The 19,338-nt window shown below is 45.9% G+C and overlaps 1 protein-coding gene across 1 annotated transcript in view; it reads left to right on the forward strand.

The window, feature by feature from the left end:
* Positions 1-6,923, forward strand: part of CFAP58 (cilia and flagella associated protein 58) — a 69,275-nt gene extending 62,352 nt beyond the window's left edge. The window contains exon 19 of the mRNA XM_068397453.1: positions 6,803-6,923. Within this exon, the coding sequence (XP_068253554.1) occupies positions 6,803-6,923 (121 nt within the window). The remainder of the gene's footprint in view (positions 1-6,802) is intronic.
* The last annotated feature ends 12,415 nt before the right edge of the window (positions 6,924-19,338 follow it).

A 19,338-nucleotide genomic window follows, 5' to 3' on the forward strand; every position in this document is an offset into this window, starting at 1 on the left:
TAGTTCAGTCTGGTCTAGATTTACCATGATCTATGGCCAGGACAAGAACATCCAGCAGAGATGTTGCTGACATGTTCTGCAGTCCAGTTAAATTATTCATACCAATGAGATGGTGCCCAGAGGACAGATTAGTGTCTCGTCTCTCATGCGGAATGAGAGATCCTCAAGCATTATGAGGACCTCAATGCATTTTACAGGTTATAATTATAATGAAACAGCATCTTACATGGGGGACAACCTTTCTTCAGGTGGCAACTACATAATCCTGGTGTAAGAACAATGTTGCTGTTGTTTCCAAAATGTGGAAACAACTATCTATCCCCTACTGGCAGCAGATATCATTGACGATGATTGCAGAGAAGAGTATTCCCCACCTGCTTTTTGTTCCCTTCCTACATCCAGATGAAGGAAAGTGAGCAATGCTCAGAGTCTGGCTTTGATAGATGTCTTACCCTTTTGACGTTAAAGCCTAAGAACTTTCCTGTAGGTAGTTGTTGTCTCTCCTTAAACATTAGCAGTTTAGTGACACCTTCCTGCTACTCTCAGTCCACAACTGAGCATTCAGCTACTCCTCTTGTGAAAAGAAAATGACTAGGATCTTAGTTGCCCAATTTTGGGCCCATTACAGTGACCTAATTTGCAGAGGCTGAGATGAGACTATTCTGATAACGAATTTCCAAGCTGCGACACCAAAACTATTAGTCATTTCTGAAAACGGAGTTATTGGACTTTCCTTTTAAAGAGAATCACAGAATCACAGAATCACAGAATGTTAGGGATTGGAAGGGACCTCGAAAGATCATCTAGTCCAATCCCCCTGCCGGGGCAGGATTGCCTAGACCATATCACACAGGAACGTGTCCAGGCGGGTTTTGAATGTCTCCAGAGAAGGAGACTCCACAACCTCTCTGGGCAGCCTGTTCCAGTGTTCGGTCACCCTCACCGTAGCAGTTCCCTGTCCTTCTTGAACTGAGGGGCCCAGAACTGGACACAATACTCCAGATGCGGCCTCACCAGGGCAGAGTAGAGGGGGAGGAGAACCTCTCTCGACCTGCTGACCACACCCCTTCTAATACACCCCAGGATGCCATTGGCCTTCTTGGCCACAAGGGCACACTGCTGGCTCATGGTCATCCTGCTGTCCACTAGGACCCCCAGGTCCCTTTCCCCTACGCTGGTCTCCAACAGCTCTGTCCCCAACTTGTACTGGTACATGGGGTTGTTCTTGCCCAGATGCAGGACTCTACACTTGCCTTTGTTATATTTCATTAAATTTCTCCCCGCCCAACTCTCCAGCCTGTCCAGGTCTCTCTGAATGGCTGCGCAGCCTTCCGGCATCTCAGCCACTCCTCCCAGTTTTGTGTCATCAGCGAACTTGCTGACAGCGCACTCTAATCCCTCATCCAAGTCATTAATGAATATATTGAATAGAACTGGTCCCAGAACCGACCCTTGCGGAACTCCGCTAGACACAGACCTCCAACTGGACTCTGTCCCGCTGACCACTACTCTCTGGCTTCTTTCCTTCAGCCAGTTCACAATCCACCTCACTACCCGATCATCCAGACCACACTTCCTCAGTTTAGCTGCGAGGATGCTGTGGGAGACCGTGTCAAACGCTTTACTGAAATCGAGATAGACCACATCCACAGCTTTACCATCATCTATCCACCGGGTAACATCCTCATAAAAGGCTATCAAGTTGGTTGGGCAAGACTTCCCGTTGGTGAAGCCATGCTGAGTGCCCCTAATGATCCCCCTATCCTTGATGTGCCTAGAGACAGCACCAAGGACAAGTTGCTCCATCACCTTTCCAGGGATGGAGGTGAGGCTGACTGGTCTATAGTTACCCGGGTCCTCCTTCCTGCCCTTTTTGAAGACTGGAGTGACATTCGCTTTCCTCCAGTCCTCAGGCACCTCTCCCGTTGCCCACGACTTAGCAAAGATGATGGAGAGTGGCCTAGCAATGACTTCCGCCAGCTCCCTCAGCACCCGCGGGTGCATCCCATCAGGGCCCATGGATTTATGGACGTCCAGGTTGCTTAATTGGTCCCTGACCCAGCCCTCATCAACCAAGACAGATTCCTCCTCTATCCTGACTTCTTCTGAGGCCGCAGGGGTCCAGGGCTCCTCAGGACAGCCTCCAACAGTATAGACAGAGGCAAAGAAGGCATTCAGTAACTCCGCCTTCTTTTTATCCTCTGTCTCCAGGACCCCCACCTCATTCATCAGTGGGCCTACATTGCCTCTAGTGTTGGCTTTACCTGCAATGTATTTGAAGAAGCCCTTTCTGTTGTCCTTGACCTCTCTTGCAAGGTTTAATTCCAAGGAGGCCTTAGCTTTCCTAGTTGCCTCCCTACATCCTCTGACAACAGACTTATATTCCTCCCAAGTGGCCAGCCCCTCCTTCCACGATCTGTACACCTTCTTCTTCCACTTGAGTTTGCCCAGCAGTTCCCTGTTCAACCATGCAGGTCTCCTGGTAGCCTTCCTTGACTTCCTACCTGTTGGGATGCTCTGATCTTGAGCTCGGAAGAAGCAGTCCTTGAATGCTAACCAACTATCTTGGGCCCCCTTACCTTCTAGTACCCTGTCCCATGGGATTTCCCCTAGCAATTGCTTGAAAATGCCAAAGTTGGCCCTCCTGAAGTTCAGGGTTGTGATTCTGCTAGCTATTCTGTTCCTGCCACATGAGATCCTGAACTCTACCATCTCATGGTCGCTACAACCAAGGCTGCCCTCAACCTTCACCTCTTCAACCAGACCCTCCTTGTTAGTGAGGATCAGATCCAGCAGCGCTCCTCTCCTAGTTGGCTCTTCCACCATTCGCATCAGAAAGTTATCATCAATGCACTGGAGGAATCTCCTGGACTGAGGATGGCTGGCTGAGTAGGCCTCCCAGCAAATATCAGGGTAGTTGAAATCCCCCACAACAACCAGGCCCTGTAATTGAGAGACTGCTCTCAGCTGCCTGTAGAAGGCCTCATCACCCTCCTCATCCTGATCCAGTGGCCTGTAATAGACACCCACAACAGTATCACCCCTGCCAGCCTGCCCCTTAATTCGCACCCACAAACTCTCAACTCGCTCCTGATCTGCCTCTGGACAGAACTCAATACATTCTAGCTGCTCACTCACATAAAGAGCAACTCCACCACCTCTCCTTAGCGGCCTGTCTTTCCTGAACAGGACATAGCCATCCATGACCACATTCCAGTCATGCGAGGTGTCCCACCAAGTCTCTGTAATTGCCACTAGATCATAGCCCCCCGACCGAACACGGATTTCTAACTCCTCCTGCTTATTCCCCATGCTGCGTGCATTGGTGTACAGGCATTTCAGGGAGCGAGCTGGGCACACCGATTTCATCCCAGATTCACCCCCTGATTTCACCCCAGGGGGATGGGGGGCCTCCTGGTCTACCTCAACACTAGAGCATTGCCCCAAGTTTCTTAGATTTCTGCAGTTAGATGGCATGATCTGTTACCAAGTTTTTCTGTGTATGCCTTTTGTCTTTCCACCCCTTTCCATCCTCAGCTGGTCCCTTCCTCACACACCAAAGCCAACAATTCTCTACATTGCTGAACATAATTCAAAGCTGCCTGTATATATTTCTTCCTTAATCATATTTCAGCCAACAAACTGTTTTGATGACTAAATTAGCAAAATAGTCAGTGATAAACAGTGACTTTCGTCCATCTGCAAATTGCATAATGTTACCTTAATGTTTGGAATTAGCAACAATTGTGCAGTGCTAATGGCCTTCCTGGAGCTTTAGAATCAATATGTGAGGCTACCATAATGCCTGATAATCCATTTCCAGCAGCTAAGTATCCTCTTCACAATAGTTTTAATGTTTCCATTTTGGACCCTGGCATCACGTTTCTTTCTGTTCATCAGATGAGAAGAAAGTCACTCATGTTTTGTTGTTACATCGTACCGAGAATTAATTCCTGTCATAACTATTGAAAAAATCCAACTTGTTAGGGGCATAACTGCTTTAAAGAAAAACAAAAATATTGTGCGAGGTGATGGTAACTTAACTTGGGTTTGTTAATCATATACAGTGAATGGAATTTCGTGGTGCAGGTCAATTAGTGCCGGACTCATTACATTGTTTATAGGTTCAGGATAGATATCTGTCTTTAGTGCAGTTTGTCAGGTTGTTGTTCATATGGGCAAGCATGACTGTAGTCCGATGAGCATGGTGTCTTTGTGACATCTGTGTTTTGGAAGTACGTTCAGATGCTGTTAGTGGTGCTTCTGCAGGGCGATAGCATCTCATTGCTCCTCAGGCTCAGAAGCTACCAGCACTGTGCTGCCAGCCTTGACTTGTGCTTTTCTGGTCTTTGTGGCAGCCAAGAGATGGCCAGGTGCTGGGCTTTGCTCTCCTCTGTCCCTCATCGTTTTGTTCCTCAGTCAAACCTGTTGGACTGTGTCCTGCTTTGAAGGATATGCACACCCCAAAACATAACTGGGCATATCAGTCCCAGATAAGTGCAGCTTCTGTAACCTTTAGACTGCACTTTGCATTGCCCAGCAGCAGTGCAAAGGAAACAACCTAGTTGTGCAGCCTTCATTCTCCAAACTGCCAGTTGTGCATGACGTCTTTTGCTTTCTGCCATGGAGAGAACCTGTTGTGCAGCCAGATCCTTCCCCAGGGAGTCCTTCACCTGTGACATACAGGCATTCCACACTCAGACTGAGCTGGACAAGCACTGTCTGGTGTGTAGATGTTAGCCAAAGAGCCAGGGCCATTTGATTCATACAATCTCAGGTTGCTCTAAATCCCAGCTGACACAAAACCACTGATTTGATCCATATCATGCTGGCTACTGTTAACAGCATGTCTGAAATAAATGTGGCTGGTTTTGCTAATAAAAAGAGGATCCTGTAAGGATAATAGCATAAATAGCATTATTGACTACCCTGGTATGAAAGAGAATTAATACTCTCAGATAACCTCACACAAAGGTATCATCTAAAGCTTTTATTGATTTGCACAAGACAGTTCTAATTCGTGATTTAAAGTCTTGATACTGAACTAATGCAGCTTTCCATGGGATGCTGAAAGAATATAATGAATGACAACAGGAATTTAGCTTTGTTTTGTGATCAAGCTGAAAAACCAGTGTTTAAGATTTTGGTTGTGAATTTGAAATCCTCTTTTTCTGCTCTCAGATTCTGAATGTTGTCTTTCCCAGATGTCTTAGGCTTTCTTTTTCTCACTCTTCCCATTCTCTCCTCCTGCTTACTTGCACCTTTTCTGCTTCACTAATTTTCCTAGTTGCTTCTAGCACCAGGGTTCCAGTTTGATCTTGATAATGGTGGGTGAGAAAATATGAAGCTTAAATCCACACCAGAGACCTGTTCCTGCAGTCCTATCATGTAAATAACTGCACTGAGGGATGTCAGTAGTAACTGGGAGCTTTTGCACGTGGTTGCTTGCACATTAATTCTGCATAATACATTACAGTATTCAGCTGCACAGAATTTTCCATACTGATGAGTACATCTGTTGGATGTCTCCATGGGAGCATGAAGAAAGAATGAGCATGGACTCTGGATCATTTTCTTTCCCCAAAGTTGAAAGCCCAATAGTGAGATAGGATGAGACATCTAAATGTAGCATGTAAGCTTTTAGTGCTGTCAGCTGGCACATCCATCAGTGTTAAACTGATATACTTAAAAATATTTATAAATGGTTTTCATGATGAAGTTAATCATCTCTGCCATCTTTTGCCTATTCTCCCACCTCCATATGGGTTAAATTTGGAAAAGGAAGCATAACCAGTCATCCTACAGGGTTTCTCTGAACTTCCTCCTCTCCCAACACAGATATTCAGGGACAAAGAGAAAAGCACTAATTCCAGGAAATGTTTTCTTTTCCCTTCCTGGGGACTGAGAAAGGGTGCTAATGTGACAAGGCTAGATTTTGCAAAAGCCTGGTTGCACTCATGTTTGTGTCTCAGTCTCAGTGACTGTAAAATAAAAGTAGTGGCACTGACCTTTGTAAAGCCTTGAGACCTCTGCTGTAATGACAAACTAGTACTTCATAAAGCTCCACTTGGTTAATTTTAAATATCTCAGGACCTTTCTCTGAAACCTCCAGGTATATCACAGCGAGTTTGAAATACTGCCCGTTGTATTTGTTCTGCTGTGCTTACCTCCCCAACCTCATAAGGGTGGAATCAGTTAACCCTTGTTCCCTCCTCTTAACGCCATCAAATTCAAGCCCTCCTGGATCCTCAGATGGAGCAACTTCCTGGGGCTATCAGTGCACCCACAGCACACTGTTAATTTTCTGCAAGTGTCACAGGCAGGGTCATTATCACTATAACTTTGTTAAAACGTGAAGACAGATAACACTATTTATTCATTAAAATTCAACAAAGAAAAAATATCTCCCCATTGCGCCTTTGATGAATGTAGCTGTTTGTTTGAAAACAGGCATATACTTGCTAGCATGGGATGGTGATTAGAAATCTGAAGTCACGGAGCTTGTATACAAACTTGCTCTAATGAGGTGCTCTGACCATTTTGGGGAGTAGCACAAAGAGAGCTCATTTATTTCTATTTTTTAATAATTCCAAAAACCATCAGTAGGCTTGTAATTAGATCCAAACAGACACCTAGTCTTGGCAGTTTAGCCTAACAGGCTTTAATCAACAATTTTTTAATGATCTCTTGATACGTGGTTGCATCAAAGAAACTTTGGAGGACACAGATTTCTTTAGTTTGTAAATATCACTGGGCTGCAGAATGAAATATGTATTTTCCTTTTCTTTGTTTCTATTTAAAGGGAGAAGGAGCGATCCTTGACTGACATGGAGCCTGAGTTTCCACGCTACAGGTCTGATGTTCCTCCCTTCACCGGAGGGGCCTTTGCTCTCAGCAGACCCCTTCCCAAAGTTACAGCTTAGGAATGGACTCATCACATTCCTGTTCCCAGTTTCTTGCCAAACTCTATTTGTGCTGGGTTGAGAAACTGTAATTTTGAAAGAAATTCAGAATCAACTTCCCCCCCTGAAATCACTGTATTGCCTTCAGGAAAAGGCATTTTATAGTAGAATTAATGTAGTTTTGGTTTAAAAACTGTGGACAAAATCCGCCCATATGATGCCAGCAGAAGCTTACACTGGTGTAAATGAACAGCGGAGACCACACAGATACTTCTTCTTCAATACTGTGTCTCTATTTAGCACTGTAACACCACAAAATGCCTTAATATGTAGTTATTTCCCCTTTATCTACCTCTGTTGTAAGTACTCACTCCATTTATCTTCTGACTCAAAGCACCTGAAAGAAATGAGAAAACAGAAAAGAAGAAAAATTAATAGGCTGCTGTTTCAAGTCCTACTGAGCAATTGCAAAATTAACAAAGTCTTTACTTAGATGTACACATGTAGCAGTTCTTTCTGCAGGTAGTATATAACAGGGTTTAATGCAGTGTTCGCTACAATTGTTAGTAAGATCAAGGAAGTTTGTGGCCCCAATGTACATTATTAAGAATACGGATCTGTTTACTCTGGTAGACACAAAATGACATAATTATGTCTGTTCAGCTGGGGAGACTGTACACACTGACTGGGACATGCTGTTCTCCCACATAAATCCTTCCAAGTGATTCAAACTTGGACTCAAAACATGGCAAACTTTGCTCTTTATTTTCTAGACACTTGAGCATTTTTGTAACTTTCAGAAATTGTTTTTGTAATACAGCAGGAGTCCTCCAACCTTTTCAGCCAAAAGAGATTTAATTACCATTCATTAACAAGTGAAATAACAAAGTCACTGCATGAGGTGCTGAAGTATAGAAAACTTTCAAGCTGTAAAATAAAATGTTTTGAAACTGATTTGTACATGGAAGCTTTTTCCCAGCCTGGGGGATAAAAATACTTGTCCAAAGAGATACGCTGATAAATATTTCACATGCACAAAAAAACGCTTTGCAAAGATTTTGTTCTTTCCTTTGGTGGAATACATAATTAAATATTAAAGCTACTGTGGGAATCCTTTAATGGAAGTGTTTAATTCAAAGGAATCAAGTTAAATACGACAGGGATCTACTTTGCTTTTACATTGGGGATCAGAACACTTAGTCATCAGATTCATTGTATTTTTCTTTTGTTCCCAAAATAGCTATTATTGCTTTTTCTTTGTCAAGTGCATTATGCTACAGTTGTCATTTTAGGGCAGTCATGCTGTCTGAATCGTGTCTTTTGTGTACCTGACATCTCCTTATAGTTAGAATAACTGAGAATAAGTGACATGGGAACTTGAGTTTGATGGGATCCCAAGTAGGTTTTAGTGAAGCTTTTAAAAGCTGGTATTTGTTAAGGTCCTGAGCGTCCAGCCTGAGGCTGGACTCTACTATGCTTACTGATAGTGGGGAGTAATTTGTACTGAAATAAATAATCAGTCACATTTATTAATTCACATGAATGAGAGAGGCATAGTTAGACTCCCAGAATACCATCACACGGTAGAGAAGCCACTTATTTGTTTGTTACACTCTGAACTATACAGTGTACTCCCTAACTTATCCAGAGGTAATCCAAGTCTGTGTACCTCTTTCCCTCTGTTTGTTATCAGTTTAGGAGACAAGGTGTTACAGTGATCGGAGCAAAGGAAGGGGAGACAAGCAGATGGAATCTGTTCCCTAGTTACGTCTATTTTTATGAATACACTAATAAAACAAATTCTTTTCCATCTTTAGATGTACTTAATAGAGCCTTGCATTGCACAGATTGGAATATTTTTAGGTAAGAAGCTCCATCCCTAAGTGAGTCTTGACCTGAGTTTTCCAGTCTCAAAAATGAGCAGGGTAGTTATTTGTCTGATGACTTGCAAAGCTGAAGTCACTTATGTCTAAAAAGTGATTAGTCTTCTAGATTAAAAAATACATAGAGGAGTGCAAAAAATTGTGATTTTCTCATACAATATGTTCTTCCAGTCTGAAGGGCTGGGAAGTGACTGCAGTAAATTCCACCTACAAAGTACGGGAGCTTTTACTGTGTTCATCCACAGTTTCAAGCATCCAGATGTGAATGTGTTGGCTACTATCTCCAGTTTCATTGCATTATTTACTTACTATCAGGGAAACTAAATTCACAGGTTCATTTGGAAAAGAAGACAAAGAGCAAGAAAATGTAGTCATCAAATTATGGCCAGTAACTTTCAGCATAATCAGAAATAGAATAACTGCGGCCAGCTTAATTTATAGTGCCAGAGAGTCAAAACCATTTCTGAGTTCATATAATAAAATGGATTAAAGCACACTAAATCCCTTCCCCCCCAGTCTATAAAAGTCAGGGAGCTTGAAAAATCACTCTGGGTGCCTGTGAACATAGCTGATGCTGAGGTGCTTTTAGCGTTCAAGGATTGGGCTTGCACAGCAGGGAAAGGCAGAGCGTTAATGAGAGTATCATTTGTTCATTCGCTTCTGCGTTGTGAGCAGCAGCTCTGAAGTGCTTTTCCAGGTTTGGTTGCAGAATAATGTTAATCGAATTCCAGTCTGTGCAATATGTAAGCCTAGAACTAGCAAGCATATCTTTAACGTCTTGTTCCTGTAAAGATATGTGAAAAGATGGAGGTGAAGGGCTATGATCCATGGCACTTAAGTTGGAAAAAAATTTTCTTCACTTTAATTGGTTCGGCTTGGAGCTGTAGTAGCTTGCACAGTAAATCTATCCTGGAGTCTTTTTTAGTGTGCAAAGTATGTAATATTGTTAATTTTCAGAGCACTTGCAATATGTAGATAATATTTTAAGTAACTTCCCATCTAACTTAAGCTCTGATCTTGTGTGGCAGGTCTGTATTCAGTGTATTGTACAAGCAGGACACAAAGGCGACACTGTACTCTGAACTATAAAGTTCAAAGGCAGGAGGATGACCCTTCTGGGATCACCTGTCAGCTACCAAAGACATGGCACAAGAATCCAGTCCTTAATTTACACTTGCTTTGTGAATTCAGAGCAGCAGGAGCACATACTACACACTCAGTAACGTGTCCTGCTGCTGTAAATCTGGGAGCCCTTTGAGTCACCAGCAGTGAAAAACAGGTCACAGCTCAGGCTTTGTTGTGTTGAGAGCTACAGGCTCTCAAAAACAGGGCAGGCTGGGGAGGCAGAAGGGCAGGGTGAGCACTTGGCGCCCACAGACGAGAGCTTTTACCAGAGCCACAGAGCAGAGGCTTTGCTGTGAGGGGAGCAGCAGGTGCTGGGCCCCGGGGCACTAACGGGCCTTAACAGCCCTAATCAGCCCCCCCGGGACCCAGGGCCACCATTTAACAAGCTCAGCCCCGCAGGGGAGTTCCCTGTGGTCTGTCCTTGAGGGAGCAGCTGGCTCTGGCTGCACCCTGACAGCAGGCCAAAAGAACAGCTTTAGTATCAACTTCTAAGTACTTTCAAGGAGCTAGCTGCTACAGGACAGAGAGGAATGGATTATACAGGGAAGGGGCTCCGGGTGTTGAAAGCCCAGGTGTAGAAGAAGAAAGGTTTCCCTCACAGGTCCTGCAGGTGAGGAGCCACTATGGAGGTGCTCAGCAGCACATCCCAGAGCACTGTCTGCAGGTGGGCTGCCAGTAACTGTGGGAGGCCACAGTGTTGTTACCGAAAAAGAGACCTAAGAACAAAAGTTTGCCCCTTATATACTCTGAGGCCTGCTCTTCCTAAACTGTTGCTAACTCTGAGGCCTACTCTTGCTAAACTGTTGCTAACTTGAACCGTCTGGTATCAGTGTCAGGTCTTAGGCTGCTGTTTCATGTCCTTGTGTTAGGGTGAAACTGTTGTGCCCTAAATAAGTTGCAAGAAAAAGCAGAGAGAAATATAGATCCTTGATTTATTCTCTGCCCCCCACGTGAAGTTACCAGAGGGTAAAGTCAGCAGGAGAGTCAGAAAGAGAAGGCAGGCAGCAAACCAGCGCTTGCCCTCTCTGAAGTGTTAATGATGACTCCTGAAAGCTGGCCCATCCCAACTATCTTTACCCAAATTAGATTCTCTAAATCATGTACATTGGTATTTAGGCACTTTAGCAATTGAGTATTATTTTCCTAGCAGGTGGTTTAGCTGTTGTGCCATCTCCTCTAGCAGAGTGTATTTTTAGTGAGTTTCTAAAAGCAGGAGCTTGATTTTGATGCTCCTTCTTTTCCCTGCTTGGGCACTTTTTAAGCAGCCCCACATGGATCAGCTACTTATGCTGTTCAGCGTACAGGAAGATGTCAGGATCTCATCCCATGGGCTTGCTTGAGGAGCCTCATTTTCCAAGGGGAAGGCGAAGCTGTGCCCATGGCACATGCGAGTGTGAGGGAGCAGGGCAGGATCCATAGGATGTGCTGCAGGTGGCTGGAGTCTCTGCTCCTCTGCTCAGCCTTAACCTTCAGCTTGCCTTCTCCCTGAACTGGAGCACCTATGTAAGTTTATTGAACCCATGTACTTTTTAATCCCTCTGCTGACCTCAGTGGGTTTATATACCTCATCGCAAGTACATAGAGCCACCCAGACAAGTCAGTATGAGTAAGGCTGTGGGAATGTAGCTCTGGGGCTGGAACAGGCTCCAAACATGCTGAGATCCTCCTTTGCTGCCTCTCTGCTGGATAGTGCAAGGTGCTGAGCTTTCTCCCAGGGCCTGCTCTGTCTTCAGCAACTGGGTCTGTGCAGGCAGCTGCAGCAGCATGGCTGGTCAGGGCTTTCTCCTAACAGTGAATTTCCTGGTTGCACATCCTATGCTGGCTTTGGGGCAGTCTTGCTCCCTTTCTGTGAATCCCAGACCAGCCATTTTCTTAATTTTTACTATTCTTTGTTATTTTGCAGATATTGTCAGTATTTTCTCTCTCTTTTTTTTTGAACTCTTCAGCTTACCTAGCATCCAGAGAGAAAAAAGGGTGCAAAAGTTCTTTTGAAGGATGTTATTTTTGCAGGCTGGATCTTGGCAGATCTGAGTTTCCCTCCAAGGCTCTGGGAGCCTCCCTTTCTGATGGTGGGCACTTTAATCTGCCCAGGTGTGAAGTGAGTATAACAACTATGCTTTCAGCCAGTCTTGACTATTTAAACTTCGCAGTTCTTCACAGCAAGAACCCTTTCTCAGGGCTTTTTCTTGGCAGAAGACTAAGCAGTAATTTAAAGCCATTTTAATCTGAAATGAGAATCTCTCCATGGGGTTTGAATGCACTTCAAGTGAAGTATGTATTGCCACTTTTGTTGATCCCTCTTAATTTTCTGAGTGTCCCTGTAGAAACAAGGTATGTTTGTGTAGTGGCAAAACACACTGATAGCTCAACCTCATTGAGAGCTGTAGGGTGATAAAAGCAAAAATAGTAAGGGAGTGGTGTATTTGGGATCAGCACTGGAATGCAGGTGGTTAATCATCTCTTCAGAAAATATAAAGAAACTGGTCAACATGTGCTCCTGTCTCCTCTCCCCAGGAACACCCTGAAATTTTATTGTGAGCACAGAATATTTCTGGAGGAAAAATACATGGTTTTTTTTTTAAAAAAAAAAAAAAGAGAGGGAGAGAAAAATTTCAAGTGCTGTGCCCAGCTCCTGTGGGAAAGCACAATTTTCTAGGACTGCTTTGACATCCATGCGATCACAAGTGATCATGCCAGAAGCTACCCTGTGGCAGCTGAGCTGCAGGAATTGACCACAGGTATGTTCTTAGGTGGCCCCGACTGCAGAGTAAAATGTGTTTGCTTAAACCATCTTTGTCACTTCAAATGAAAAGGTGCCTGAAGCAGCAGTTTCAGTAAGTTTGGCCTACTTTGCAATCAGGGCAGGCTATGAGCAAACACATGCTCAGTTACTGCATCTCACCTGAAGGGTGATAACTTGCAAATTTGTGAACATCCTCAGAATTGATCGATTTTGCTCTATGAAAGCTGTGCCTCTTTGCAGCCCCCTTTGATGAAGGGTGTGCAGGGGCACGTGGCGTGGTGTGGCTGAACAGCGGGGCAAACTCTGGGGGCTGGCTGGATAATAAATGTTCTCGCTTCCAAGTCCCTTTTTGAGCTACCTCATCCCCTGCAATTTCTGTGTTATCATTCAGATGTATTCCCTCTTGGCAGGTGAGAAAACTCATCACTGGAGTTTTATGTTAACTGAGTGTACACAAGTCTTCCAGAAATTACCAAGTCCCTTGCCGATTCAGATGCTGTAGAGCAAAAAGACAGGCAGACTTGAATTATCTCAGACCAGCCTTTTTTAACAGCCCTGCATTGCTTTATTTGCTTAGTGGTGAGCTCTCTGCTAAGTCCTGATGCTTGCACCAGTCTTGAATTTGGAGCAGTTTCAATAGTCAGCTTTACTTGCCAAAGTTACCTTCAAAATTCCTTAAAGCAAACTCTGTTGTGCTTTGGTTTTGGAGTGGATCCTGTTGTCCTTGTTGCAGAAATGCGTGTTTCAGTTGGTATGAGGCACAGCAGATGAGTTAGAACTGCGCGTATGAACTGGAAGAAGCGAGCAATTAAGTGAACTTTGGTTACACAAGTCAACAGATCTCTGCTTGAGTACATTAGCTGAGGGTTTATTGTATTTCCATTTGCATCTAATCAGGCGCAATTCCTTCTTTGCTTTTAATATGATGTATGCTTACTGGATCCAAGTCTGATTTTATTTTCTTTTGTTCTCTGACTTTTACCATTGATATTGAATTTTGATGGCACCCAAACCATTCCCAGGCCAATTGCTGTCCCACGCTCAGTAATACAGGATAAGCAACCTGATGCTCTGGATGGATACATTGGAGGTTGTCCTCAAATATTAGATGCTTCTATCTTACGAGAGCGTGGGGGCTCCAGCGTTTATGGGATTTCTGGTGGGTTTAGCTGTTGGTAGACCACACGGTGGATCCTGCAGTGGGGAGGTGTTAAGGGAGGATGGATGTCCAAGACACTACTTCGTTGGTACTGGGCCAATGTTTGAACACACGTTCCATTCCACCTCTGCAGCTCCCACCCAGCTCTCGTGGTGTGGGGAGGTGTCAGAAGGATGTGAGTAATCTAATATGGGGCAGATGATTGTCCTCACAAGGCACCAGATGGCCCCTGTGTGCCCAGCTCTGGGTGGGGTGTACGAGGGCTGGGTGGAGCAGGGGACGAGCTCTGTCCTCCTTCCCCAGATGTGCAGCCTTTCTCTGTGGCACCAGCCAGCAGCAGGGCCGGCGTGGGGATGCTCGTGCCTGGGGCTGTGTGCTCTGCTCCTTCAGCACGGGAACAGATGCCTGTGGTTTCCAGAGCTGTCAGTCATGCCGCCTTCGCAAGCACTAAAATTCAAATCAGGCGATATCAAGGGGAATTACACACCAGCATCGCTTGTCTGATCAAGAGCTTCACCTTGCACTCTTGAGGGATGCATCTTGTAATTTACTTCAGGCTGAAGGATAAGTGATTTTTTTTTTTCTCTATCTGCTTTAGTGCAAGCTGGCAGCAAACTACTCAAGCCCTCTGCCACCCGGCGTGTCTCTCCTGCCTGTTCCCTTTGCTGGCAGCGTGCAGATTCCTGCTGGGCTTTGATCAGCCTTTGCAGAGGGGCCCTGGCTGTCTTCACTCTCTTTTATTCCATGTGCTGGCAGCCCTGGTTTCCCCATCGCCATCCCGTGTCCCAGGACTGTACCTGCTTTGCCCTTGGTTGCCTCCAGTCGCTAAACTGATGCATCCAAACAGCCCAGGGTCTGCCTGGGGTAAAAATGGTGGTGCTCACTGCTGTACCACGGGGCCTGGCCTCTGCTGTCACCCAGGCACGTGCACTGCCTGGGTTGAAGCCGAATTTGAGGAAAGAAGAGAAGCGGGAGGTAGTGGCCATGTGCTGCCTTTGATGCTCTGCAGGCACCATGGGCAAGACAGGTCACGAGGTTTTTTTTCTGGGGTTGAGGATAGGAGCCTGAGACTTTTAGTGCCAAATCTTGAGCTAAAATTCACCTGTGCGTGGCACAGAGGAGTATCAGGCTCTGTGTTACAGCTCTGCCTCCTGGCATTAGACAACACAGCTTTCTCCTGCTCTCGTGATGCTGTAACCCACCCCATTCCCTCCCGCCACCTCCGCCCGGAGCCCGGTGTGTGCACGGACAAATCCCCCCAGGTGAGCCAGGCCGGGCTGCTGGCCCACTTTGCAGAGTGCCCCTCTCCTCCCCTCTTTCCCCAGCTCACCAGGAGGGGCCGGGTTCGTTGAGCAGCCGCTGGGTTTTGATTAAACACGCCATGAAGTGGAGAAAGGCTTCGCCCAGGGCCATGGCAGCACAGGCTGGCAGGCCTTGGGAACTGCCTTTGGCAGCCGCCTGATGGGAGAGCCAGTAAGCGCAGATCCCAGGGGGAAAGATCAACCCTTCCATGGGTTTTATTGGACTCTCGGAAAAGCAACAAGACTGGGTTTGCTGAACAATGTTTCCATTAGGAAATGCTGTCATTTAAAGCAGTCTGTGTAGCGATATGCTGTGGGCAAAATGTTGCTCAGGGAGCAGGCGAGTGTTGGGAGCAGATATCCTCAGGGTGGATGAGAGGCTGATGTCCCTAATTTGAGTGTGTGGTACCTTCATCCCTCTCCTCTCTGAGCACCTTCAAGGCAGAGAAAGGCAAAAGTGTGATACCATGCAAGGCTTCCAGACCATGGCTTGCATCTTCCCTGATCTGGCCCTGGGCTCATGCTGAGGCTGAAGGAGAAGGGAATCAGGAATTAATTGGGTTAATTGCCTGCTTGGGGAATGGCTCTTGCCTAGGATCAAAACATGCCATTGCTACCAACTAGTTCACCTGGCCCTTGTGAAGCACTTGAGCTCTGCTGAGCTTTATGTGCCCCTTGGGGTGGACAGAGAAACCTGCCCACCCCACTGTCCTCTGGTTCAGTGGTGCTGTGGTAGATGGTGGATTTCACAGAGCATGACTGGCTCCAGGCATGGTGAGGTCTGTAACAGTGTTTCACCTTTCTCTAGCACATTCCAGATGAAGTCTACAAGGAATGGGGCCAACGCTAACCGCATCATAACAACCCTGCTCAGGAGAGATACCTGCATCACATCTCAGACAGGCAGCTGGAAGCACAGGGTGATTTCTTCCCAGTCAAGTCCATGGCAGAGTCCCTCAGAGAAGTGTTTAAGGTGGGCAGGATCTTTGCGTCAGGATCCAAGCATCTCCTGATTTTTAACCATCGCCTGGCACAGCAGCGATGGGAACAGGCCTCCCAGCCCCAGCACACAAATGGGGCAGTGGAGCAGAGCTGGGGAGGGCAGCTAGGAGATGCTTCACAGCCAGGACCTGAGCCAGGTTCCCCATACCAAGCATCCTGGCCCAGGGCCTTTTTCATCTTTGATTTGCTCGTGGAAAGAACCCAGTTCCAACACTGAGCCTCAGGCAATACCTTGCTGGATTAGGATATTACAAGTGCAGCTGCAAATCTACCAAGAATTTTTTCAAGTTGCTACTTTCCCTGTGGAGTCAGCGCAGCAAAAGCCATGTCTAGGTGAGATGCTTCATCCCTTTTTTGAATTTTTTTCATCTAATACCCTTGTCAAAGACTTGCAGGCAGCTGCAGCTCAAATCATCCTGCATTTTTCTTGTGATTGCTTTGCCTGATATCGTGGTGAGTATTTGTATCAAGTTGGTTCATGATAGATGGTTAGATTTATGCTGTATATTGTGATCTGGGGGTATAAATGTATTTAAGTGACTTATTCAGCTTAAACACCAGCACTGTCTGCTGCTCCCTTGTCAGCGTTACAGGCAGAGAGAGATAAAATAGCAGTGGTAATTGTGGTGATGGAGTGTCACTGGCAAGTAATATGAGCACAAAGACCATTTCCAAAGACAGATAGAGTATAACTCCTCTGCAATTTTTCTTGAATTATTTTTAGAGTGGGACAGACTGAAAGCCCCTTGAGGAGAAGGGCAGCATGGAAGGTGTGAAGGGCTGGGAGCCTGAGCAAACACTAGGACTTCCTAAAAGTTTGACGCTTATTAAAAAAACAAAGGCAGAAAGAGAAGAAACCTAAGTGAGAGACCGGCGATTCCAGAAGTACGAGCCATTTTCCAGGGAAGCTGTTCCCAGAACTGGAGCACAGTTTAGTGAGAGCTGTGGTGATAAACGAAGCCGACTGGATCATGGGGTTGTAACCACAGCTCAGGGCTGGGGCTCTGCATAAATCACTGTGGTGCATTTATGACCCTTTCATGCCATTTTGCTCCTTTAATCTTATATTACTGTGTAGATCAGGTGCCAAAGCCCCTTTGCCCCTACATTCCCGGGCTTCCCTGTTCTGCTTGCAGAGTTTAGGGGTGGTAGAAGCTGCCCGTCCTCCAAAAGGACTTCACCCCAGTGCTCACCTTGCCTCCAGGGTGGTATGTCTGCTGGAGGGTTTTGACAGACTTCTACTGTGCAGAAGCAACAACGGAGAACAACTGGGGAAACTGGGGAAATTAAAATAATGAATGAGAAGCACAGGTATGGTCAGTCTTTCTGGCACAGAGAGTGAGCATGAGGGAGCAAATATGTTTCCTCTGTGATATGTGGTAGCTTTTGACCACAGGATGACATTTTGGCTTGCTTGGTGAGCAGGGGATAGAGGTAGACTAATGAGGAGTAGGAATAATTTGGGATGCAAAGCCAGGGACTCCTGGGAGATCCACAAGGAACATTTGCATAACCTTATCATCTTCCTTTGGCCCAAATCCCCAAAGTCTCCTTCCTGGGAACTTCACAAACTCTTCCTCTGAATGCTGCTGTAACAACACCCTCCTCTCCCCTCCTTGTATTTTCTTGTAATAGCTCTTACGGGGCTATCATTAAAGGTTTGGTGCAAGCTGCCAGTTCCCGAGGAATAGGTTAAGAGTGTTTCCAGTGCAAAACTGGGTTCCTCTTTTATAGCGCAACGTGTGGGTGTAATAATTGTATTGTGCACAGGAAAATTAATCAGCGAACTTTGTTGGGGGAGAAGAGGAAGGAGGAAAGGGTGTGCAGCAGGTCTAGTGCAAAGAGTGGAGCATCTTTCTTTTGTGCTGGGCTGCAAAGACTTATCCCATTTGTGATGTACTGGCCGAATGTACAGACGAGAGTTAGTCTCACTCCTGACGACCTTATGGTCTCAAAGATTTAAAATGACGCTCAGGAGAGCATGGACTAAAGAGAATAAACAAAAGGTCACGGACAGTCACTGAGCCACCATGTCACGGTTTAAAGCTGGGCTGGCTATTAAACCTGCGGCAGATGCCCTCTGTTATCCCCCTCCCCCCCGCAGAGGGAAAGGGAAAGGGAAAAGGGAGAGAGACTTCTGGGTTGGAAAATTAAAACAGTTTTAATAAACTATAATAATGAAAAAGAGTATAATAACAATAATAGAAATAATCAAATATATACAAATATATATACAAAACCAAGATTGAGCTCCCCTGAAGTCAGCCACGTCACCACCGGCATTGCAGGGCAGGCTCCGGGAAGGCCCAGGCTGGGCCTAGCGACAGTCGAGAGCTGGATTCAGGAACGCACGGATCGGGATCGGGGGCAGCAGGAAAACAGACGGAGTCCTCCTTGGACACCGGCCATAGCAGAAAGAGAGCGAGACCCTTGTGATCCCCCCGCTTTATACTGAGAATGACGTGTATGGGATGGAATACCCTCGTTGGTCAATTTTGGGTCACCTGCCCTGTCTGCTCCCCCCTGCAGCTGCGACCCCCCTTCGGCTCTTCACTCGTAAGCAGTGAGGAATTCAGCAGTGACCTTGGTTTCTCTCAAGAACAAGTACAGCAAGAGCCTTTCTGCACAACATCCCTACCGGTGCCTCAGCGATAACTACAAACTTCGAGCGTTATCAGTCCTGGAAGCAGACACTGTCTGCGAAAACATGCAGTTAGTTTCAGAAAGTGCAGTTACTTAGAGGAGACTTAGCTGAAAGTAAAAATCACTGAAAGGAAAATCGGCCTGGTTTAGGCCAAACGAGGACACACCAGAACAGACTTTCCCTGCCCACAAGCAAGTCTGAAGTGTCCAGATGAGCTGCAAGGACTCTGCTTTTTGAGTTGGATAAGAAGAGGATCATTGCCCTTCTCTCTGAGATCACCGGGCTCTGGTGAGGGCTCTGACTTGCAGGATTTCTGTGGGAATTGGATACCTTCATCCTATATGGCCCTTCGTCCCTGTGTCCTGGCTCCCTTTCTGTGCCAGGAGGCCTCTGGTCCCGCAGAGGAGCTGTGTGGGTGGTTGGACTTTGGGTTCTGAAGCATCCTCCTGGATCTGCTATCCCATCTCGGGGCAGTACTACAAAAGGATTCACTGCTTTGGAGGCCTCTGCAGGTAGGAACAAGTTGGTTTTTTAACACCACTTGTCTTTATTACTGATACACAAATGCTGTGATCCTCT

This window comes from Nyctibius grandis, chromosome 4 (genome assembly GCF_013368605.1).
Source record: "Nyctibius grandis isolate bNycGra1 chromosome 4, bNycGra1.pri, whole genome shotgun sequence".
NCBI classification, from domain to species: domain Eukaryota; kingdom Metazoa; phylum Chordata; class Aves; order Nyctibiiformes; family Nyctibiidae; genus Nyctibius; species Nyctibius grandis.